The sequence below is a fragment of the Hemicordylus capensis genome, chromosome 1, assembly GCF_027244095.1.
Source record: "Hemicordylus capensis ecotype Gifberg chromosome 1, rHemCap1.1.pri, whole genome shotgun sequence".
NCBI lineage: Eukaryota > Metazoa > Chordata > Lepidosauria > Squamata > Cordylidae > Hemicordylus > Hemicordylus capensis.
The window spans coordinates 307,925,768-307,951,633 of NC_069657.1; the positions used below are offsets into that span (position 1 = coordinate 307,925,768).

Consider the following 25,866-nt stretch of genomic DNA (forward strand, 5'->3'; position numbering starts at 1 on the left):
GAGCTTGAGTTCCAGACTTGTGTTGTGTTTTTATTTTTTATTTATTTTTACATTTCTATACTGCCTTTCGTTAAAAGAAAACCCCAAGGCGGTTTACAAAAATTAAAACATACAATAAAAGCAAAAGCAATAAAAACATCAAGCTCAAAACATATAAACAAGCATAAAAAAACAAGATAACAGATAAAAACACACAGAAGCAGCAGTAAAAACGATTATGTAAAAGCCTGGGTAAAAAGCCAAGTCTTTAAAAGCTTTCTAAAAGCCGTGATGGAGTCTGAGGAACGAATGGCCACTGGGAGAGCATTCCAGAGTCTAGGAGCAGCAACAGAGAAGGCCCTGTCCTGAGTGCACGACAGCCGGGCCTCCCTCATTGTCGGCACCTGGAGCAGGGCCCCCTCAGATGTCCTCGTCAAGCGGGCAGCAACCATTGGGAGCAGGCGGTCCCTCAAATACCCCGGGCCCAAACCGATAAGGGCTTTAAAGGTCAAAACCAGCACCTTGAATTGGACCCGGAAACGAACCGGCAGCCAGTGCAGCTCTTTCAAAATGGGGGTGATATGTTCCCAACGGGCAGCTCCGGATAAAACCCTCGCTGCCACGTTTTGCACTAGCTGCAGTTTCTGGATATTCTTCAAGGGCAGCCCCACGTAGAGCGCGTTACAGTAATCCAGCCGTGACATGACTAAGGCGTGGGTAACCGTGGCCAGATCTGCCTTCTCGAGAAAGGGACGCAGCTGGTGCACTAGCCAAAGCCATGCAAAGGCACCCCTGGCCACTGCCTCTACTTGAGCCTCCAAAAGCAGAGCCGGGTCCAGTAGTACCCCCAAGCTGCGTACTTGCTCCTTCAAGAGGAGTGCAACCCCATCCAGAACCGGTAAAATCTCCTCATCCCGATTGGCTCTCCTACTGACCAACAGTACCTCCGTCTTATCCGGATTCAATTTCAGTTTATTAGCCCACATCCAGCCCATCACGGCTTCCAGCCCCCGATTCAGGACATCCACCACCTCCCTAGGATCAGATGACAAGGAGAGATAGAGCTGAGTGTCATCCGCATATTGCTGACAACTCAGTCCAAGTCCCTGGATGACCTCTCCCAGCGGCTTCATGTAGATGTTAAACAGCATGGGGGACAAGACCGACCCCTGCGGGACCCCACAGGCCAACGGCCACGGGGCCGAGCAGTAGTCCCCCAGCACCACCTTCTGGACCCTCCCCCCAAGAAAGGACCGGAACCACTGCAACGCAGTGCCTCCGATTCCCATACTCGAGAGGCGACCCAGAAGGATACCATGGTCGATGGTATCGAACGCCGCCGAGAGGTCCAGCAGAACCAACAGGGACGCACTCCCCCTGTCTAGTTCCCAGCGTAGGTCATCCACTAGAGCGACCAAGGCAGTCTCAGTCCCATACTCCGGGCGGAAGCCAGATTGAAAAGGGTCCAGATAATCCGTATCATCCAAGACCCTCTGCAGCTGGGACGCCACCACACGCTCTATCACCTTGCCCAAAAAGGGAAGGTTAGACACAGGTCTATAGTTATCCAGGTTGGAGAGATCAAGGGAGGGCTTTTTTAATAGTGGTCTTACCACCGCCTCCTTAAGGCACGATGGCATCCTGCCCTCCCTTAATGAAGCATTAACGATCACCTCCAGCCATCTGCCTGTCCCCTCCCTGGCAGCTTTTATTAGCCATGAAGGGCAAGGGTCAAGAGCGCACGAAGTCGCCCGCACACTGCCCAGGATCTTGTCCACATCCTCAGGCCGCACCAACCGAAAAGAATCCAACACAACGGGACCAGATGGTACCAAAGGCACGTCTGCCGGAACTGCCAAAACTCTGGAGTCCAGGTCAGCACGGATGCGAGCGACTTTATCTGCAAAGTGACAGGCAAACCGATCACAAAGAGCTGTAGATGACTCCTCCCCCATTGTCTGGGGGGATGTGTGGAGCAAGGTTTTTACCACACAAAACATCTCTGTTTGTCTGCACTGAGCAGATGCAATGGAGGCAGAGAAAAAGCATTTCTTCGCCGCCCCCACCACCACGGAGTAGTCCCTAAAATGGGCTCTAGCCCGTGTTCAGTCAGATTCGTGATGATTCTTCCTCCAGCGTCGCTCCAGCCGTCGCCCGAGTTGCTTCATTGCCCTAAGCTCCGAGGAAAACCAAGGAGCAGAACGGGCTCCACCAAGCCGGAGAGGGCGTTTAGGAGCAACCATGTCAACAGCCCGGGCCATCACCCATTCCAGAGATCAACCAAGGCTGGACACTGGAAACTCCCCGAGGGTCGTCTGGAATCCAAGCGGATCCATAAGCCTCCGGGGGCGGACCATCTTGATCGGTCCACCACCCCTGCAGAGGGCAGACGGAGCAGTCAAACTAAACCCTACCAGGTGATGATCTGTCCATGACAAGGGAGTGATCTCAAATTCCCCCACCTCCAGATCATTTATTTCCCGGTCTGCAAAAACCAGATCCAGAGTGTGTCCCGCCACGTGGGTAGGGCCCGATACCAATTGAGACAGGCCCATGGTTGCCATGAAATCCTGAGCCGCACCCACTAGGGGGGGGCCTCAGCGTGGACATTGAAATGCCCCAAAACAATAAGCCTGGGGGAACCCAAGGCCACCTCCGAGACCACCCCCGCCAGCTCAGGTAGGGAGACTGAAGTGCAGCGGGGTGTTCAGTACACCAGCAGAATCCCCAGCCTATCCCGGAGGCCCACCCTCAAGGACAAACACTCGAAATTCTGAGATTGCCTGACGGGGCACCTGGAAATGGGGAGGGTCTCTCAAAAGATGACTGCAACGCCTCCTCCCCGACCCTCGAGGCGGGGCTGCTGCATGATCTGGAAACCTGGAGGACAAAGCTGAGAGAGACCAACCCTGCCCAGCACATCCAACCAGGTCTCCGTCACACATACCAGGTCAGCACGCTCATCCACAATCAGATCGTGGATGAGAGAGGTTTTTGCATTAACTGACCTGGCATTCAACAGCAGCACCCTAATCCTCAAAGGAGTGGTCTCAGAGCTCCCTGGGGTCAGAGGGTTGGGAGAAGGGCCGGAAAAAGGAACAGGCCTCGATTGCCTGGACTGTTTCCCCCTGTAACGGCCTGCCCAACTCCCACCGCCATACCTCCCTCTGCCCGCTACCTGTGATATTGCCGCCCCCACTCCAGACCCACTTTTTCTCTCTCCCAGACACATCTCCCCAGACTAACCCACCACAGCTTCTTGGCTTAATAAAAACCAAAACCAGACTTGTACGTCTCCTGCTAGCTTCTTAATTGCAGAGAGAAGGATCCTCAGCGCAGAAGGGGAGAGATCTTCAGGTCCCTGGGCAGCTCGCTCCACGGCTGAGAGCCACAAGGATGAGAGCCCTTGGGCCAGCCTGCCCTATATAGTGGCAGAAGCCCCAGCACAGCAACAGCCCAGGAGATGTTACACACCTGGAGGAGAGGTGGGGCAGAAGCAAAAGACAGCAAAGCAGTCAGTGCCCCACCCAAGCTGTTCCCTTCTTCCTTCTTCCCGTGCCCTGTTGGTGCAACAGGGCACGCCTGCACAGCCTGTGGCATGGCTCCTGCTATGAAACCTCTTCCTCGTTCCATCTGTTGCCGGGAATGGCATAAAGCTACTGCCATCTGTGTGTGCAAGTGGACCGAGAGTGCAGAGACTGAGCAACTTTGAGCTACGTGAGCTTCTTGCACGTGTGCCTTTTTGTTCATGGCACTGGTGCAACATTAGTATGGATGTCAGCCCGTGTTTGGAGAGAGAGACAGTCTGGCATGTGGCATTTGGCCTGTGATCACTCATTCAAACATGCGTATCTGCTCTATGAGTCTGTGAAACACAAGATCTAGATGAATGGGGCAGAAAGGAAATAGTTAACGTAGGAGTGCCATCAGAACTAGTTTTTGCAGTTTTTAAGAAGATGTGCCGATAGAATAATGTGATACGTGATAAGAAATCACATATCACCCCCATGATGTGGGCGGAGGGGAAGGATAAGGAAGAACCACAACAACTGGGAAATCGGAACACTGGCGAGCAGCGAGAGATGTTTCAACAGCGGAAAGAAGCATTTAATGATGGTTGGTCTATTTGCTTCTTGATGTCAGGCTTCAAGAAGCTCCGCATTGCTAAGAGGCAAGTGCTCTTGATCACCACTGAGAAAAAAGTCAGCATAATGTGCAGTCAGCCTAAGCAACATCCTGTACTTCCTGAAATCTTTCCATAGTGCAAGTAAACATATAGCAATTAAGTGAAGCTGCTGGAATCTCAGGCATTTCTTAAGTTTCAGTGGCATGTTAATGATTCGCTTCAAGTTCCAGCTCCTTAGAGTTAACAAACTTCAAAGTAAAGGCCGCCCAGAGAGTGACTGGCTCGCAGGCCCAGTCTCAATAGCAGATCATGTGGTAGAACTGCTCCTGGGCTTTACTGCCTCTGAATGTGGCCGGGGTGGGAGAGAGGAAGAATATAACTGAATACTCCTCTACATAAAACAAAACATTGCCTGCACATGGAGAACCAGAAGTTGGGGAAATGCAAGAATGGATTTTTTTCTCCTTATAAAAGTATTCCAACATGCAAACTCCAGCCTGCAGTCTGAGTAGTACAGTTCAGGAACAGTTTTGCTACGTGATCTGCTGTTAATGGAGACCAGGGCTTGTGTGGCACAATGACACCTTTTGTTCTTTTTGGTCTGCACATTAACTTTGCCTCCCGGCAGATGGACAGCAGCAGCTTACGATGTTTCATTCATCCCAGGGCTAGCCCTACTATGGAGCAGGATGAAACAAATTGTTTCAGGTGGCACATTTGGGAGAGTGACAGATTTGGAGGAACTCCCCACTGCTTGCTCACCTCCCATGTGGCCAGCATGACCACCCTAGCCAGTACAATGTAGATAGCACTGTTTTGGGCCCACTCCTTAGATGGGCATTTTTCCTCTTCTCCATGGCTGCTGCCATTGTTGAGAACAGCAAAATTCTCATGCAGCATCAGAGAGCAGAGGCAGGGTGGCAGAAACAGCCAGTTGAGGAGCAGGGAATGAGTATATGTGGGGGTGGAGAGTTAGGAGCAGCATTCGGTGCCCTGCTTCAAGCACCAGACGTCTTGGGCCAGCCTGCCATCTTCCACTGCCTTGCAACAGACATCATGGACAACATCCATTTCGCAGAGTCTAAGAACAAGTAGCCACTGTGTGTGACTATTCTCAAGAAACTCAGTTTAGGAAGATTACCCCAGATCCAACAAGAATTCAGTTGTGTGCCTTTGTTCACCCACATTACAAACAGATATCAGTTTTATACTACTTTTACTAACATTTCTATGGGGTAAAGAATTATGGGAATTGTAGCTTGCGTGTATATTAAGTGGTGCAGTGGGGAAATGCTTGACTAACAAGCAGAAGGCTACCGGTTCAAATCCCCATTGGTACTATATCAGGCAGCAGCGATATAGGAAGGTGCTGAAAGGCATAATCTCATACTGCAAGGGAGGAGGCAATGGTAAACCCCTCCTGTATTCTACCAAAGAAAACCACAAGGCTCTGTGGGCATCAGGAGTCGAAATCGACTTGACGGCACACTTTACTTAAGATGTTAGGAATTTTCTACAAGTGATCCTTATGCTTTCCCCACAGATTCTCTGAGAAAAAGGAATGATGGATCTACACAAAGTGCATATCCATACTAACAGGCTTATCAATTATATTACATGCTGAAAAAACACCTTATGTTTTGAATCTCCACAGTGCATCACCTAGTAAACATTATAGATGGTTTGCAATAATTTGCAAATGCGTTAACACATTTTTAGAGGGACAAGTATAAGCAATTGCCTACGTCATTTACCTGCATTACCTATGGCTCACTGTAAAACATGTGGATACAATTATGGGGAAAACAAATAAGAATTAGTAAAGAGGCTTTTCAGTTGTTCTAGAACAGGGATTCTCAACGTTGGGTCTCTAGATGTTATTGGACTTCAACTCCCATAATTCCCAGCCAAAGGCCACTAGGGCAGGGGATTATGGGTGTTGAAGTCCAATAACATCTGGAGACCCAATGTTGAGAACTCCTGCTCTAGAGAACACAGACAAATCTCTCTGCTTTCTGCAAACATTCTTCTGTTTCTGCAAAGTTGGTTTCATACCACCTGAAAGGTTAGTCATCCGGTTACGTTTCAAAATGGGGAAAAAAATTATTATTAGCAAGTATGAAACCACCTCTACAAATTAGCAGTCATTGGGCCCTTTCTCACAACTGGTGAGAAGGGCTCCAGAGGAGGCTGTGAGGAAGGTGGGTTAGACTGACCTTCCCCATAGACAATTGCTGCTTCTGTGCTGTGGGCGCCCCGATGATTCCTTGTGTGCCCAGGCAGTGGGGAGGGTCGGGGGCTGGGATGTGTCATCCCAGCTCCCGGAAATACTCTAATGCACCATGGGAGTGCATGGTGCATCATGGAGATCTCCCCTCCCCTCTCCGGGCTCCCCTCAGTCTGGCAGCTGCGGCTGACAGATGAGCAGGAAAATGAGGTGAGGAGAATACTCACTCAACCTCGTTTTGAAGGGAGGCTTCTCGGGTGGGTTTGCCACTGTGGTGCCACCAGGACCGGCCCAATCCCACTGGTTTACACAAACATGCAAAACCAGGCTGGGCTCCCTTAGCCTGGTTTTGCATGCATGTGTGAATAGCCTCATTGTCACTTGTTATTCCTGCTGTTTTAGATGTGTTTTAACCCATTGTTATTAACTTCCGTGTTTTATTGTGGTTTTGTGAGCTCCCATTGGCGGTGGCATTATTATTATTAGGGGTGTGCCCGAACCGGTTCGGAAGCCAAGCTGGAGGCCTCCGAACCGGTCTGGATCCAAGCCGGTCCAGCGGCTCGGCACAGAGGGGGGTTGTACCTTTAAGGGCGGGGGGTAGTACTTACCCCCCCCGCCGCTCTTCCCCCTCCGGCGCTGTGTTTTTTCATAAAGTTTCTGGGGCGGCAGCGTTCCTCCCTGCCACCCCTGCCCCCGTTGTTAGCCTGCCAGAGCCTCAGTGAGTAACACGCATGCGCCCGTTCCAGCCTGCGTGCGCACCCACCGCCGCAGTGCGCGCGCTCTGCATACGTCACATGTCGATGTGTGACGTATGCGGAGCGCGCGCGGCAGCAGCATGTGCACACGCGTGCCGGAACGGGCGCATGTGTGTTACTCACTGAGGCTCTGGCAGGCTAACAACGGGGGCAGGGGCGGCAGGGAGGAACGCTGCCGCCCCAGAAACTTTACGAAAAAACACAGCGCCGGAGGGGCAAGAGCGGCGGGGGGCGGCGGCGGCGGGGGGGGGGTAAGTACTACCCCCCCACCCTTAAAGGTACAACCCCCCCCCGGTGCCAAACCGGGCCAGTTCGGAGGCCATGCACATCCCTAATTTTTATAACAGAAAGGCAGGGCACAAGTAATTTAAAAAGATACTCAGAATGAATACAGAACCATAAAAGCACGGGGTGGGGGAATCCTACAGTTCTAGGTAGGACATTAAATTCGTGTACAGCATCTTTTTCATAATATCTAATGGCTCATCTCTTACCCTACTCTACCTCATAAGCTGTTGCAAAGACAGCATGGGACTGCCCTGAGCTCCTGGGGGGTAAAGTGGGGATAGGAAGTCAACTAATAATATCACACAACTTTATAATATACACTTTATAATTGTGGTGATCAGCCCTCCCCTCCCCTCCCCGAAGTGAACCCTATCCTGTCTGTCAGGCAGTGACCTCTAGGAATCAGCCACTCAGCTGATTGGTGGGTGGCTCTTGGAGGACCTTGTGGCAGGAAGTGAAGGGGATTCTTTTGTGCTCAGTTGGAGCCACGCAGGGGGAACAGCAGGGTGTTTGGCCTGGCAATGGCAGCAGCTAGGAGCGCTACAGGAGCCTGAAGTCTCTCCCATGGATTTGGTGAGTTCAGGAGGAAAGCCAGGGCTTTGGCTTTGGGAAAAGGTTTAGCCAGGGAACTGTGTATCAGGTAGCCTGCATTAGGTTTCTTTTGATTTTGTGCTTTTTGCACATCCCTACAACTGGTCTATTGTGTTTTTATTTGTAGTATAACAAATCAAGGCTAACTGAGCCAATACCCTTTTCCAACTAGGGCATTGTAAAAGTATCTTTAAACTTCCAAGGGGGCTTTTTGTATTTTCTTGCATTTTTGTTCTATGCAGCTGGCTGGATAACCACGATTTTAAAGTGTGCCACTCCAAACACCAGCTGGAGAGATCTTTGGAAATAATATTGTAAAGTACTGAGTATTTCTTTTTACCTGTGACTCAAAGCTGAGAGTGTTTCAGACTGAAGCAGTCTGTAGTATTTTGAATAAAGTTTTTCTCTTTTTGTTCTTTTTATTTTACCTGTCTCCGAGTGGATTTTTTAACTCAGGAAAAGGGGCTTTACTCTGGTGCAAACATGCCTCAATGTTGATTGCTCAACAACTCACACTACCAAGTTTGCTCTTCACGTGTAGGCTGCACGTAGAAGGTTTTCTGAACTTTTCCATTTGGTAAAGAGAATGAGAGTCTCCCTGGACAATCACCCAAATCCAGGGAGGGGTTAAGCTCTGTAATTAGAGTGTGGTGGCAGTGTATTTTCTACCACTTGAAATTTAAAGGAACAGCCTTTGTTGAGCAAACATGGAGAGAATGAATCAGCATTTTTATTTCCCCCACGTGGGCTTGCTCTGAGACGAAGGCTCCAACACCGTTCTTAGATGAGAGGTAGGAGTTTTCAGACTAGAAACGAGATTCTGGCTGAGCACTTTTAGGTTTTTGCTGAAGCTGATCTTCTTCCAAGCAGGCTTGGCTTCCCTAACACGTGTTGATAGCTACGCCTCGAAATGGAAGGCGGTGCTCAAATTCAAGTTACAATCTTACGGTCTCCCCCAGGAAGAGCTCATCAGGATGGGGTATGATCAAGCCATGCAGGTTATTAAACAGTGTGTCTTGGATATAGAACTCCAAGTAGAACTAGCAAAGCTGCCAAGAGGGATCAATTTAGGCAATCAGTCTTTAAATGTAAAGCCTGCAGAATATCTAAACAGCCTAATAATAGCAAAATTCAGGAGAGCTATGACTCTCGCTCACCTAAATGCACTCCCCACTGCAGTTCTAGAGGGGAAGTTTGAAAAGTTACCATATTCAGCCTGCCTTTGCAGCTCAGGGGATATAGTAACTACTGCCCACGTCATCCTTTACTGTACATTTTACAAGGATATCCGTATATGTTGCATTGCCCTGCTATTAATGGGAGTTTCCTGGTCATACTGACGAGTTTTATTTAGATTATCTGCTGTCCAATTTTAATGATTCGGTTTCTCATAACATGGCCTAGTTTTGCTACATAGTTTGTAAAACTCGTAAAGGAATCACTATCTAATTGGTTGCTACTGTTACTGTTAATATATTATGCTGGTCAATGACCGAAATAAAGAATCTATCTATCTATCTGAGACAAAGGCTGGGCTTAAATCCGCTATTTGCTACAACTATATATTAGATATTTAATATACATTAGCTCTGTTCAGGCATACATCACACAGTATACATAATTACAACACTGACTGAAATCCCCACCCCTTGCACTCCCCACAGACCACAAAATCCTCCTTGTGATTATGAATGCTGGGATTCCTTAATAAGGATCTCTCCTCACGTATAGCATTTATCTCTATAGAAAAAACACTGTGCTCATGGTTGGCTATGTGGCACAGGGGGCTTGCAGTCAGCATTGGTACCACATATATTGTACCAAAATTTAGTATTCTACAAACATATACTGAATGCCTGAATCACACAGATGGGAGAATTCTACTGATAATATAAAAGAAAACACAGGTATAGAGAAAGCCTCAATTTAAGGCACCAGTGTAGTCAGAAAAGAAAGCAGTATTAGAGATAGAGGTCCAAGTGTCTTGATTTCTATTTGTTCTTTAAACTTTTCTCCTGTACCCCTTGAAATCTTGTGAGGCACACAAGTAGTCAGGGGAGTGGTCTGTAGAATCATCATCATCATCATCATCTGCCAGGTTACACCACTGTTCTAACCTGCTAGAGTGCAAGTCATGTGGAAGCAATCCTCCATTCACAGTGTGAAGTGGTACAATTTTACCCTTGAAGAGCTGGTGGTCAAGACTGTGCCCCAAACTACAATCTTATCTTTAGTTACTTGACAGAAGCCCCGCTGAATGCAACAGAACTTACATAAAACTGGGCAGCGTGCATCAGTTTCAACTTTACATTTTGGACATGGCTGTGGATCCAGAGTACAACATACAGGTGCCTTTTGTCTTGTGAAAGATACATGTGTGTAAAATTTGGCATACATCATTTACAAAGTCAGTGACTTGAAAAGGATTGGGCTCTCGCATATGGGAGATGCACCAAGTTTGTCCCACAGACTCGACAAGAGGCGTCTGCGTTTTCTGCTCCGATATCTGAACCAATATAGAAAGCCACACACTTTTACAAGGGGCATTCTGGGGCCCAACACCAGCAGTTTGCCCAAGGTTATAGAGCAAGTCTGTGAGCAGACTTCCAGACTTCAACCCAGGGCTTTGAAAGCCAAGGTCCAACTCTCTGCTCACTGGACAACATTGATTCTCAACACTATTTTCTGATCATGTTACACACTCACACACATAACGATTCTATATTGCTTACCATGGATTGTGTTCCTCGTGTGGATGACGTAGTAACAGGAGTTATAGTGATAGTACTTGTAACCTTGCTTGCTCCCGACCTTGAGGATACATTGTTCCTGGGGGAACGAAGGACGGTACCAGTCATAACCTCTTTCTCTGCCGCTACATTCATAGGTCTGACGGTTATCACAGGGCTCACTCCATCTGGAGCAGCACTAGGCGAGCGCTTGAACTGAGAACCTAGATGGATATGAATTTTGTTGTCCTCAGTTGTAATAATGTTTGCATTAGCATTGTACTTTCGGACTGGAGTTGGGACAGTTTGTTTTTCTGGTGTCACTTTAAACACAGCCCTCCCCATGGTCATGTCTTGCGATTCAGGGGACACAGTAATTTCTGCTGGTGCTGCAGAGGTAGACACTGTCATGATCTGAATTGGGGACACAGGCCTTTCCATGAATGGAGATTTAGCAGTCTCTGAGGATTTCTCTCTGGAGAAAGTCGTTATCGTAACTGGTGACATAGCTCGCTCTGGGCCCACTGGGCACTCACCACCTTTTCCTTTGTGGGGCATGACATTAGGAGAGGGGATGATGGTAATCCGTGGTTTTTGATTTCCCAAGGTGGGGATGACAGTAGTACTAGAGAAGAAGTCTTCAGCTGTTGGGCTAGTAATCTCCAAAGTAGCTGTACTGTTCTCATGGTCTGGAGTTACCCGAATGTGAAGAGGCTGCCCCTGCTTTGGAGAAAGGACAACCTCCCTGGGACGTTCTGGACTGGCCTGCAGTCGAGCTCCTTTATCTGGAGTTGCTGGAGAACCATTTTCTCTTTTTTTCATCCATGGAATCCAGGACTTCCTCATTGTTAGCTCATTTGCTGCGGGAGGATATCTGTCAAGCACAGATGACCTCTCAGTAGGTTTTTTAAGCCCTACCTGCCGAAGATTGCTCATGATGTGGTTCTCTTCCTGGAAGGATTTCCTTATGAACACAGCAGGTGTTTCTTCTTCTGCTGTTTCGCTACTCACCGCATCAGTTTGTACTCCAGTGGATGCAACATGTACATCTACCATTCTTCTGCCATTCATGCTGGGTCTCAGGGCACGACTGTAGCGTTTAGACAGCTCAAGCTCTTTTGTTAAGTTCTGCACCTCCTGCCCCATGGTCTTGTTTTTATTTTCTTCTTCCAGAAACCGCTGCTGAAGGACTGAGTAATCCACTTGGAGCTGAGAAAGCTGGTCTTCTTTGTTCATCAGCTCATGAATTTTCTCTTTAAGTGCCTGAACTTCGGCTTTTAAGTCTCTGCTTTTAGCTTCTTCCAGCCGAAACCTTTGCCTCAGCTCTGCCTCCTGACTCACCACCTCGCCCTTCTCTATTGCTTTGTTTTTAGCAATCTGGAGCTTCATTTCTTCCAGCTGCTGAGAAAGGAAGTTAGCTTTGTCCTGCTCAGTTCTGAATTTTTGCTCCAGCTGATCATATTCATCCTCTGTCTTCATCAAGTCTCCTTCAACCACTTCTAATTGCTTGAGACGCTTTTTCAGCCTTTCGATTTCAACGGTTAGTTCTTTAATCTTGTTATCTTCTTGGCCAGGAAGCCCTGGTCCTTTCCTAACCCGACCTCTGGCTATTTCTCTCTCTACTTCCTCTATGCCATCTATCCTTTTATTTAATAGATCCACTGTACAGGTCAGCTCAGAGGATTTTTCCTCTTCATTCTTCAACTTGCCCATTAACTCATCCCTTTCCTTCATCAAACTGGATACCTTTTCTTCCATTTCAGATTTCAGCTTCAAAAACTTTTTACTTTCATCTATAAGTTTTTCAGTCACTTCCATCACTTTGCCTTGTTCCACCTTAAAGTTCTTATCCAAGCTTTCAACTCTCCTCTCTTCCTGCTTTATCTTATCCACCATGTTTTTCCTTTCATCAACCAGCATGACTGTAAAAGACTTCAGCTTTGTAAGGTCATCTTTTAACATCAACTCAGCCTTTCCCAGCTTACTTTCTGAAGACTCAAGATCCTTTACTCGTGTCTTCACTACTTCTAACTCATTGATCAAGTCTTTGGTGAGGTTCTTTTCTTTCTCCAGGTTCAGATGCAACTGGATACACTCAGATTTGCTTTTGCTGAAAGCCTCTTCCAGCCTCTCCAGTTCTGACATTCTCTTCTGTAGTTTCTCCACTTCGAGTTTCAGTTCCTTACTATGGTGCTCCTCCTCCTGCAGTTTCTTTTTAAGCTCTTTACACTGAGATTCGGTTTTGGTGATCTCCTCATCTTTCCCTTCCATTTCAAGCACCCTCTTGCGGAGATTTTCCACTTCAGCCATCAAGCTAGAGTTCCCACATTCCCCTTTAGCTATTTTGTCTCTCAGCTCCTGAAGCTCTTCTTCAGTCTTCTGGAGATTTTTGTTGGTTTCTTCCAGTTCCTCAATCCTACGGGTTAAACCAACCAGCTTAAGTCTGAGCTGTCTGTTGTGTGACTCTTGACTAGCCAATTTAGCAGTCATATCTTCATGCTCTTGAGAGAAGGAGGATGTCTTGTGTTCAAGTTCTGCCTCTAATTTCATCAGCTTCTGCCCATCCTCTTTTGCTTTGGAATTAAAAATTTTAAGTTTTTCTTCTTCTTCTCTTAATTTCTGAGTTAGATCTTGTATTTTCTGGGTTTGCTGCTCAAGCTGCTCAATGTGTATCTGTCTCTCATCCACCAGCATGAGTGCAAATGACTTGAGCTTGACTAATTCTTCTCTTAGCTTGTTGAGCCTTTTCCCATGTTCTTTTTCCTTCCGGGCTTGATAGATCTTTTCTTGTTCAAGAAGCTTCTTTAACCTGAAGTGGGGAGAAATACAGCGTCATAAACTTGCTTTTAAAAAAAACTTTCATTCCTGCCTCCTAATACTCTTTATGTCTTTAAGCAATTGTACATGCAGGTATGCCCAAAGTAGTACATTTACTAAAGTCTGCCGTGTGCTACCGCTTTAAGGAAAAGAGTGGATTAAAGGCACTTTTAAAATGTACATATGGGCAGTTATCTTTCCCTTGAGAATCATGTGTGCTGGTGCACAACTCTTGACCAGAAAAGGAAAGAGAGCAAATCCTCCTTTTAACCATACCCTTCCTCAGCCACTAATACAGTATTGTGTTAACACAATATAGAATGTAGATAGCCCCCACATTTCCAATAGCTGAGTCATGAACCAAAGAGAGATACTAGGTTCCAGTTCAGCTGAGATTCAGGGGCAGCGCAGGAGAGGAGGAGAACCAACACTCTCAGAAACCTTTTATGGTTTTGGTGCTCTAACACCAGAAGGTTTTCCAACCAATTAATATGAGCTTTTACAAAATGGTCCAAATTTATACTGGAAATCTTGCAGCAGCAAGGCCAGCCCAAGCTCCCACAGCACCAGAAGGACTGCCCCAGGGGTGTAGCTAGGGGAGGGGCTAGCCGCTATCCCTGATGGCTGCCCAGAGTGAAGGGGATGATGAAGAAAATAAGGAGGGGTGGAGCTGTGCCCTCCAGGTTCTTTGAACCCATCCGCTCAGTTATAGCTACACCCCTGCACTGCCCCCACATCTTCCCTTCATCACCTCAGTTTCTCCCCCAGGGCAGACTGCTCTTCCTTCCCTTACTTGTAGCATGCTGGTGTCATTGCTGCCACCCCTCCCCCTGCATTTTCACGAGGCAAAAGGAGCAGAATAGAGGTGTGCACAAAACCAGCTGGCCCAGTTTGGTTCAAGTCCAAACTGGACCCAGACCGGACTGGGCTAGTTCAGTTCTGTACCCCCCTGAATCCTCCTCTTTGGTTTTTTGGGGGGTCGTGATCCAATTTAAAAAACAAAACAGTTTTTTAAACAGATCGCGAATTTCCCCCCCCCCCAAAAAAATGGCGGGGGGGCAGGTTTTGGTTTGATATTGGACAGAACTGAATATGTTTGATATTGAACCAGTTCGACATTGAACCTGTCCACACATCCCTAGAGCAGAAGTGTCGGAGAGGAGAGGAAAGGACAGCAAACTTACTGCTCTAGCCCAGGGATTCTCAATGTTGGGTCCCCAGATGTTATTTGACTTCAGTTCTCATAATCCCCAACCAGAGGCCACTAGGTCTGGGGATTATGGGAGTTGAAGTCCAATAACATCTGGAGACCCAACGTTGAGAATCCCTGCTCTAGCCCACCACTCTCTCCCCCTTCATCCTTGCTTCTGGAAATGGGGGAACAGGAGTAGAGCAGCTGGTGTGCCACCATTGGACAAAGGAGGGGGTTCCAGGGGATGTAGCAACCTCACTGCACCTTATTAGCAAGCTCTGCAGTAACTTGTTCTCCAATGCTTTTTGCAGTGGCTTTTCCTCATAGTGGAGCATTCAAAAAATATGGTTTTCCCCTCATGAAATCTGAAGTGGTACAGTCCATTCAACCACTGAGAACTTAGTCTGCTGCAGATACTGGCCAAACCTGAGTCATACAAATGCAACCACACAAGAATTGGGAAAAAGTAAAACTGATTTTTTTTCCTCCTGGGGGGGTCTGGATGGGAATCAAAGCAATAGAAAAACATTTGCAACAAATATGTTAACCTCAAATGACATGGATGAATACTGTTCCCACAAAATTATTTCTTCAGAGACAGAAATATAAACATCCATCCAAATGTGAATCTTCTGCACCCATTGAAATGAAATGGAGCCACCCTTAACGGTAGCAGAGCTCTGGACACACATCAGAGCTCCTGCCTCAGTAAGAATCAAGAAGGTAGGTGTCAATTTTTAATGCACACAGAACATTCATACATTATTTCAGTGCCAACAATATGTAGATCAACATTTCTCTAGTTATTTTCATTTACTTTGATTTAAAACAATTAAGTTTGAATTGAATGGGAATTATACTGCACATTACATAGTTCCAGGTATTGTTTGTGCAACATCTTAAACACAGTTAAACCTTCCTCTGTAGTCTAGCATTTTTTAAAACCATGCATGCCTTGACTTGCCTTTTTTAATTTACTGCCACCTTTATTACCTTATTTGAGTATTACTTTTATCTGTGGTGCAACATTCTTGGTAGTCTTACAAGGGCAGAGCTCTTGCTGCAGGCTTGCCCTACAACATGCAGGAGGGATGGGGACATGATTTTCCTCTCCCCGCAAAACCCATTTGCTGCCAGGAATTCATCCCCGAGGACTGTGCAGCCCTCAGGGATATAGTCCTGGAAGTGAACAGGGGTTTTGAGGGGAGAGAATCTAAAATCTCATCCCCATCCCTCCAGTGTTCCCTCTAATAGGGATTCCCAGATGTTGTTCACTACAACTCCCAGCATTCCCAGCTGCAATGGCCTTTGGCTGGGGATTATGGCAATTGTAGTCAACAACATCTAGGAATCCCTGTTAGAGGGAACACTGCATCCCTCCTGCACGTTGTGAGGCAAGCTTGCAGTGCAGCTAGTCTACCTGCCCCCTGTGAGGGGCAGACTGTGGAGAACAGCAGCCACTATCTTTTCTTTGTACAGAATTAATTTTTTTTTTAAAGAGAGATGGTTAACAAACAAGTTTTGAGCCACAGATCTAGAAAGAATAACCCAAAAGCAGTGCAATCTTTTGATTAGGTTTGCCAAAGAAGAACAGGTATCAGTGCTTTTCAGACAATATTTACTGCTTTCAATGGCTTACAGCATACCAGATTCAATACAGTTTTCTAAAATAGCCATTTTATTGCCTTTTAGAGTAGCAGCAAATTTCTCTCTCTCAAGCTATTTAAAGTTGACATGCAGTTCATACTTTCATGTCCAGAGATATTTTTAGATTTCCAGAAAGCAATAAGAAGTTTTTACAATCTTCCTCTGTTTTTATATGTTGCAATTCAAGTGTACTTAAATTCCAAAAAACTGACACATATCTGCAGCATGTGTCAAATTATTGCACAAATAGTTAGAGGCATCACTTCAACAGGTTTGCTGTTAAAAATTATACAAAGCTAGCTGGGCACAAAGCATCTGCATCTCTAGTTCTCCCTGTCCAGCCGCCTGCCCTCGCTGCCGTTTCCTACCCACCCACCCCTGCCTTCTCCCACCCTCTAGTCCTGCCTGCCCCACCTTTTCCCGCCTCCCATCTGTTGGCGTCCACCGGCGCTGTTGTTTTCCCTCCCGGCCACCCGCCTTCGCCATTTCTTTCCTCCTCCCCCACCGTTTCCTACCTGTCTGCCCACCGCCGCTTCCTCCCTGCCCGCCGGCTGCCCCTGCCCCTGCCATCTTTTTCCCGGCAGCCGCTGCCATCAATTTCTGGGTTCACTGCCAGCCAGCCGGCTGGCTGGCTGCCATTGCCATTTTCTTCCCCACGCCCATCCCCGTTGCTATCCTATCAGGCAGCTCTCTGAACTCTCCCAAGAGCTGCCACACATGGGATTAGCCATGGGTATGCCTTAGCAAATTATATATAAACAAAGAAGATGCTTCCCGTTACCATGAATTTTACTACATGGAAAACATTTTCATGAACGAAAAGTGTGTGCAAACCATGGTGCAAACCAACAGAAGTTGTACACATTTTCATACATGGAAGAGCCTTCCATGTAGGAAAATGGCAAAATATTAAGGTGGCTCTCATATCTACTAACCTTAAAGCTAGGCACCTTCCCTTGGGAGCTATCCAGCATTTATTCTCATTAAGATGCAGCTTGCTACACACACACACACAAAATTTCAAGAGCATGCTCAGTTACATTCCCAACTGACTAAAAGTTGCTATAGTTCGTCCTCTCTTACTTCCATTCAAAAGGTATTATTATGTAGTAGTAGCATACCACCACCACCACCACCACCACCATCTCTTGTTTCTTGAACACTTAAATGCACACAAAGCCTTTCACAATAAGTAAAAGAATCACCATAACCCCTGGCTTACAATCTAATAAGCAACTCAGAGTCACTTCACATATCTTTACAAATGTCTACATTTTCCTCCTAAACTATCAAATAAGAAAAATTGCATACTCTCACTGAGAATCTAGAATCGGCAGTGAGATCCCAGTGATACTCCACCTGGGAAGATGGGAACCAGTGTTCCCCGTAAGAGGGATTCCCAGATGTTGCTGATTACAACTCCCATAATCCCCAGCCAAAGGCCACTGCAGCTGCGAATTGTAGTCAACAACATCTGGGAATCCCTTACAGGGAACACTGAATGGGACTTGCATTATCTTCACACATCACCGCACCAACAGTTATTTGTCTTTCTCTACATGGATGTGTTCATTTGTAGGGGGAAACATGAGTGCTCAGATCCACTTCTAATTATGTTTTAAACAGAAGGTATTTCCACATGACTAGCTGCACTAGGATGGAGAGAAGCACCCAACTGCATTATCCAGGTGAAGGCAACACAGAGTGGGAACAGAGCATGCACTGTTGGAGGAATGTCCATTTGGATGCACATCTGATTTATGCTCACAGTTCCTGATCCAGCAAGTGCTAAACAACATGCAAAATACAGAAATATAGGAATCTGCCTGCAGAGGCGCACTAATCCCTGGACCTTGGGGACCCGGTCCGGTCCTCCAAGGTCCAGGGGAGCCTCCAGATGGCTGGGGGCCTCCAGCAGCTCAGCCACCCCACGCTCACCCCGCCAAAGTTCCGGGGTGTGTGTGTTAAAAAATCTTACCATGGCCAAGGGATGGCTGCGGAGGGGGGAGGGAGAGGAGCAGTCCTTCTCCCTTCTCCCCATGCTTGCAACCATCTCTAAACTGCACAGGCATGCCTCATAGTTGCTTCAAGATGGTGGCCCGAATGGATGGGCTCTGCATCGTTCCTGCTTTCACCCGGCCACTGCCGGGTGGGGCGGGGGGGAGAGAAGGGAGAAGGACTGCTCCTCTCCTCCCCACAGCCACCCCTCAGCTATGGTAAGAGTTTTTAAAACAATAACAACAACAACAAAGTTTTGGTGGGGTGGGTCCCCCAAAGGAAGTTTCAGGGGGCCTTGCGGGGGAGAGAGAGAGCAGGAGGCTGTCGGTTCGAATCCCAGCTGGTGTGTTTCCCAGATTATGGGAAACTCCTATATCAGGCAGCAGCAATATAGGAAGATGCTGAAAGGCATCACCTCATAGTGTGTGGGAAGAGGCAATGGTAAACCCCTCCTGTATTCTATCAGAGCCAACCACAGGGCTCTGTGGGCGCCAGGAGTCAACACCGACTCGACGGCTCTCACTGAGCTACGGCCCCATCCTCATACTTCACTAAAAACCCTGCTTACTTGCATAGACCCCCTTAGCCAGGTCAGGTCACATGTGCAAGGTGAGTTTTCTTTAAAATATTAGCTCTTCAACTGTGCAGCCCTTTTGCGTTACCTCTCAAAACTACCTGCATCCCAAGTCTGTTGAAAGTTTCTCTCAACAACCATATTACGCATCTGTTAACTATTCAGTACCCAATGAATTAGCATTAGGTACATTCTTTGCACTTAAGGAAAAGCTACTTTACAGATTGCAGTCATTTTGATCAGCAGCACCAATGAAAAGCTGCCCAGTATAACTTAATAAATTTATTTAGCCACATTGAATAAATGTATGCATATTAAAATCTTTAAGTTCATAATGTATAAATGGAAGAGTAATATATTTATATATCCTGTATACATATACTGGGCCAAGAAATCTCCAATTCAAACTTTACCTCAGCCATTAATGTGCCTTAGGCCATTCTCTCAGCTTGAGCCTTCAGTCTGAATACGGAAATCATGCTAATGGCCTACCTTAGAGGGTTATTGTAAAGATTATCAAGAGAGATTTCCTTCGACTCCAGAAATATTACATGCAACAGTATATTGTACTATAGTAGTAGTACACAGTACTGGCTACCAAGTAGTAGTATACTGAGCAGCCAAGACCTGTCTAATTTACCACTCAGTATCTTGCAGTGAAAAAGAAATACATTTTCAGAGTTACAAACATTACGGAACTGAAGTATGGGGAGAATATAATTTATGCTTATATAAAAATTATACAATGGAAAATAGGTACTAATAAAAAATAATAATATTTCAATCAATTGGAACTAGAAATCACTAAAAAAAAAATAGCTCAGCCCATCGGAGGCTCAAACATCACCTGGTTGTTTCCCATGAATTCAGTGCTGACAGGTTTCCCTGTTTTAGAGCAATGGGGTGTCTTACAAACATCTTACTTGTTTCCATACAGAAATGGCTTTCTAGATAGTTTTTTTTTTTTAACTTTAAGTCACATAAAAAGATTTCCACCAAAAAATTCATCATCTCAGTTGCATAACCAGAAATGATCGGTACGTTGTTGAAGCACAGTTCAATGAAGGCTCTGATCAGAAAGCATAGAAAACAGAAGTTTTAAGTTTTAAAGTTTAGAATCTCTTTCTGGCTGAGGTTACCCTTTCTTGAAAGTCTTTTAACAACTCAGAGCTGTTACACCATCTTCTTCACAGTGAAAATAACACTGGACCACCAAATAACTCCAAGGAAAGATTAAGTTTAACACCACAGTCAAAGCATTCCCAACAAGTTACCTTGAAAACCAGGGTGTCCTAGTTGTGATGGGAGACAGAGCTTGCCCTCCCCAGGTCGGCTACACACAGCAGCTCTGAGGCTGACCTGCCAACTTTTAAAAAACCCAACAAACTGTAGTGAGTTGCCCCTTCAAGCACATCATGGGATGCCTGAACTCCACACTGTTCTTGGCAACAGCTCCCAGCAGAATCTTCCTGCCAAGCCAAGCCATTAACACACACTGGAAAAGGTGCATGTAGAAGAAGCAACTAACATTTGTGAAACAAACAAGAAGCCGAGGGTGAGTTTCTTACCTTCTAAAGAGACAGGAGCACTTTCTATCCCCCTCCCTTCCCCTCTGTGCAAGTGTTTGCTGGTCTGAGAAGGCCCTGCTTAGCCCTTGCTCTCCAGGGAATTAGCCATCACATTCCAGCCATGTCATCAGAACAATGAAAGGTGAATGTTGTGCAAAACAGCTTGGGACCACTCACAGATGATGTCATCCCTCCCTTATATGGCTCATTATTGTGCAGATTTAACTTTGGGCAGTGAGGGGGGGGCGGGGTGGAGCTTTGCTACTTCAGAAACCAAGGGAAAAGAAGTTGGCTAGAGAAAGGCTTGGCTCTTACCAAAAAAAAAAAGGGGGGGGGGAGTAGGTACATGAAAAGTGGATTCTCCCCCCCCCACACACACCATCACCCCGCTTCCAAACTAATTGAACTCCAGCCAGTTCTATTCAACATGTGTTCAAGCAGCAATTGCAATCCTTTCAGGATCTCCAGCAGGAGCTGGAATCATACAGCATGAAAGTAAACTATTATTCAGCTATAAAAGAATTCCATCAAAAATGTAGCACAGAGAATAACTGAAACCAAATCAACCTCCTACATGTACAAGCCTTCTCTTTTGGAATAGATGATGCTTTCTTCTGGGAACCTTGTCTCACAGTAGCTACTTTTGTTACGTCCATTCTGATCAGGTAAACCACCTTAGGCATTTGCCCACTCAGAGTCTGCATATAACTCAGGTAGATTTCTATACATTAATAATCTTGCACTTAAACTGAATGATGCAAACTAGTGCACAGTTATGCATATGTAAGGGACAGCTGCAAGAGGACCTTTGGGCTCATAGAATCACTCTGCAATGAGTCCTATCAGTGTCTGATATGTATAGGTTTGGCCACTTTCACATCTATGCCTCTATGGAAAGCACTCCCGAAAGTCATCCCATGGCAAAATTTGGGCAACAAAATTTGTACAGCAGTATCTGTTTCTAAATTAAATGGCAGATTAACATAACCAGTGAGTATATTGTCAGATGCGCACGCACACACACACACACCCCAGACTGGGATGCCATTTATGAGGGCTTTCCTATAGGTTGAGTTAGTAGGTGGGAGTGTTATTATTCAAGCCTTTTCTAGACATATTGAGTAGCAACACCCATCTGTTGCCTGAGACTATTATGATTAAGAATATATACTGCTATTCAGCAAGAAGAAAAAGCTCTCGGTGCAGTCTACATAGAAATAAGAAAGAAATGGTTCTTGTCCCAAAAGGGCTTACAATCTTCTCTCTCACACACACACATACACTCACTCGGTAGGCATCAGCAATAACTACTGCAAAGACACTGCACTGGTGTTGGATAGGGACAGTTGCTCTCCCCCCACTAAATATAAGTGAGTCACCACATTAAAAAGTGCCTTTTTACCCAGTTAATAGGTTGCCACTCTCCCCGCCCCCCTGCCAACAACTCAGACCTTTCCTTAATAGCTGGTGTAGTGGTTAGAGCCAGTGTGGTGTAGTGGTTAGAGTGCTGGACTAGGACCGGGGAGACCCGAGTTCAAATCCCCATTCAGCCATGATCCTTGCTGGGTGACTCTGGGCCAGTCACTTCTCTCTCAGCTTAACCTACTTCACAGGGTTGTTGTGAGGAGAAACTTAAGTATGTAGTACACCGCTCTGGGCTCCTTGGAGGAAGAGCAGGATATAAAATGGAAAAAATAAAATAAATAAAGCTGCATGACAGGAAGAAATTGAGGTTGAAGTTTTGCCTACCATTGCACTTCCATGCTGGCAAGAACTCCACCTGTTGAATATCTATATGGGATGTATCCCCCCACTTTTCTCATTCTTCCTTATGTTCCCTTCACTTGCTCATCCAGCAGCCGCACCATTCTCAGCCATCCAAAGGTCATCTGCTCCTTCAAACAGCTCCTGCCTTGCTCCCTTTTACGCCTGGAACTGCCTCCCAGAACTCTTGTGTGGGGTAACTCCTCTTGTACTTTCTTCAAATCCCTCTCAAAGGCCTTTTTAAAGTCTCACAAAGATTGATGGCATTATTTTAAAAAAGAAAATTTTAAAAATGTTCCATGGTTCAACCTTGTCTTGAAAACAGGTTCCAGTCTGGCACCAGTTAAGCCTGGCCTTAGCTTCACTTTTGTACTTTTATCTCAAGCGCAGGAACTCATGTGATATAGTAAAGGTAACATCCGCAGCCCTTCCCAGATTCCATGGCTACATCGCTTAAAACTCTCCAAATAAAGCCAGATGCTTCTGTTTCAGAAAAACAAGCAACCATTCCCCAGGATTTGTGTTTACTTACTGTGATGAAAGTGTACTTCATGCAAACCACAATCATAAAGAAGCCATTAAAGTCTCCCCTTAGTTAAGTTCCAGGTTCTTCCTTGTGCTCCGAGCCGAAGTGATGTTTCTGGATAATTTGCATTCTTAAATGCAAAACTGTCAGACTTTCAGCTGCCCAGCTCTTAATGGGCTTTAATGAGTTCCTAGAACCCATTTGGGGTGTCATTTAAAATGGGGGGAAAGCCCCTCTCAAAGACAAAGAAAGCTGGCTGTTTTCAATATACTTTGAAAATATATTGCATTAGTCATATTGTGCCTCTTGGGAGAGTATTCAATGCAGAGAAATACAACATATCCTTGAAAAAAGAATGCTGCTGGCAGGGGGAGGGGCGAGGAGGGGAAAAGGGGATTACAAGCTGTGCCGTTTCCAGGCTATACATTTTATGTTACTTACATCATATTCCCTAAAAACCCCTCACTTAGTAAACTTAATCTGACCAACTGGCCTTAGTCACCATCCTCTTATTTAAAGCAGGTTGTTCCAGGCAGATGTTATAAAACACACTATATTATTCTCCCAAGAGTTTCTTTTCCCCTTTAAATCCCAGCATGTGAATTGTGCTAGAGCTCCCCATTATGCATTTATTCCCTTTTATGGAGTATGATTCATGAACTAAGCATAACAACTTTTGACACTTCTCTTTTCAAAATTGTTTCTTTTTGGCTGAAGAGCATTGAGGCCTTTCACAAAATATATGAGCAAACAGTGGTGGGAAAAATTCCTTGGAGTTTGATCCCGTCTCCTGTTGACTCTTCCTTCATCAAGTACAGCTCCCATTAATCTGAATAATACAGGACATCCTTTTAGAAAGCACCCATATGTGCCTGATTTACAACTTCACTCTCAAATGAAGAGAACCACTCCAAACCTAAAACCACAGATGAGTGCAAAGACACATGTACGAGAATCATACCAAAAGCATGTTTGACATGTGGGTTGTAGAAACCTTCTGGTTCAACAGGTGAGTCTTGTTGGAGTTAGGACCCTGGCAGCATCAGCTCTCAGCTGCAATGTCTCATAGTGACCACTGGGGTGTAGGGATATGGATAAAAGTCCTCGACTCCTCCCCTTTATTCTTCCAGTGTAAGTCTCCATTTTGTCTCTCCAGAGATGGCTGTTCATTTTGGTCTCTCTTCAGCCATGAGCTACAGCTGAAATTAAGCTGCAGGCTTTTTCACATTTGTTTGTAACCTTTTCTTTAAATAAATCCTTGTAGTTCTCCAATGCTAAAGAACTGATTCAAGACCTCTTGCTTTGCTGCTTTCTCACCAAACTGGTTTTACTTTGCTATTTGGGGACTGAACTGCCTTTCTTCCCTTACAAGTCTAAGTATTCTTATAGTGCTGAAGCCAGCTCTACCTAGAGAATAGAGCTGGCAGTACTTGAGTCCCCTGGGCTGTATAAATGCCAGTCACATGTGCTATTACTTTACCTAGTGTTGCATGAATCAGTATGGTAAGTACACTTATACAGAAGTAAACTTTCCTGTACCTATTGCTCTTGACACCTTTTGTCAGCTCGTACATTATACTCTTAGTGAACTTTTGAAGCGCAATATCCTTTGGGCTGCTCTTGTTTCCAGTTAAAGTCAGCAACATCTCCCCTCCCTAGATGTCTAGAGCAATCACTCTACATCAGGGATTCTCAGTGCTGGGTCCCCAGATGTTTTTGGACTTCAACTCCCATAATCCCCAACCAAAGGCCACTGGGACTGGGGATTATGGGAGCTGAAGTCCAAAAACATCAGGGAACCCAACTTTGAGAATCCCAGCTCTACATAATAAACCAAGGAAAACCTATTACATAATAAACCAAGGAAAACCTATTAGATTGGTTTAATTTCCCACATGATCTGGCTGCCTCCCCAACCTATTGTACCATCTTTCATCCAAAAGGCTGGATGGAAGAGACAGTCTGATCTTTTCTTTTCTTAAAAGGCTGATGATATCTTCAAACTTTTGCTTGGACCGTAGAAGATCACACACCTGTCTCTTATGTCAAACTCAACCACAGCTTTTCTATCCCTTTCTGTTCCTAATTTTTTCAGTATGATGAAGCAGAAGGCCAAGTGTGAATTGGCAAAGAAATTGACACAGATGTGAAGATTTTTCCATCTGCAGTGAGGTTTTCTTCACACGGTTTAGATGAATCCTGAAGTATACAAATGATAAAACTGCCAACCAATGGCTTGTGACAACAATGCTTTTTAAAGTGCCAGTTAGGCAGGCTACTCTCTGAGAAGTGCAACCAGGATCCTCTGCAAAATCAGAGAGAATGCTAGGACCCATCTCTCAGAGTACACTATACAGCCACATAAGAGCAGGAAAATATGTAGAGAGTGGATGGATTGGAAGGGGTCGCACACCTGCATCCTCAGAACAGTATGTTATACAACTCTTAGGAACACAGGATCATGTTGAAGATGCAGCTCCTGATGGCATGGACTCCTAGCACTAGCAACCCCATTGACCAGGGCATTAGGGATAGAGATAGCCAGTAAAGGCATTCCCTCTCACCATGCTTTCTCTATTTTGCTTCCCCTTTGTTACACTGATAGTCTTCTTGGGTTTCATTCTCTCACCTGGAAGTTTTTCACACATGGCTTTATGTCACGGGGTATCTGAAGAGTGGTCGAGGGATTAGATGGACCATTCACATAGCCATCAGCACCTCCATCAACACCTTCAGAGAAAGCAGAAGCTCTGGGGGTTTTTTCCCCCAAAGCTGCTGGAAATAGAGGCATTTATTTTTTTTACCCCAGACATAACTACATAACTTGGGCTAAGCCAGCATTCGCAGCCTCCTTTTGGAGAAAAACAAAGACCTGTCTGTCTGTCCTGGTCCCTGATAGCCCGCAGGGAGGTCGGGTTAAATCCAGCAAATATGTGGACTGGCACACTCCAATCAGGAGTGGATTTGGGTGGGGCCCGGTTGGGGGGGGAGCCCTGTCTGTAAAAGCTCCTGGAGAGAGAAACTTCTATCTTCTCCCTTCCCCATTTCCTATATGCAGCTAGCAACCAAGCATGAAGGTTTTATC

General features: G+C 45.9%; 1 protein-coding gene across 10 annotated transcripts in view; it reads right to left on the reverse strand.

Annotated features, from left to right (window-relative positions):
- FILIP1 (filamin A interacting protein 1) overlaps positions 1-25,866 on the reverse strand; it is a 129,978-nt gene that overhangs the window by 12,473 nt on the left and 91,639 nt on the right. For 5 of the 10 annotated variants that reach the window (XM_053286920.1, XM_053286919.1, XM_053286922.1 and 2 more), the window contains one exon: positions 10,699-13,504. In XM_053286920.1, the coding sequence (XP_053142895.1) occupies positions 10,699-13,504 (2,806 nt within the window). Of the gene's footprint in view, positions 1-10,698; positions 13,505-20,197; positions 20,220-20,491; positions 20,656-22,240; positions 22,424-22,787; positions 22,915-23,742; positions 23,762-25,866 lie in introns of those variants that run through there. The other 5 variants (XM_053286929.1, XM_053286924.1, XM_053286923.1 and 2 more) reach the window with 5 other exon arrangements.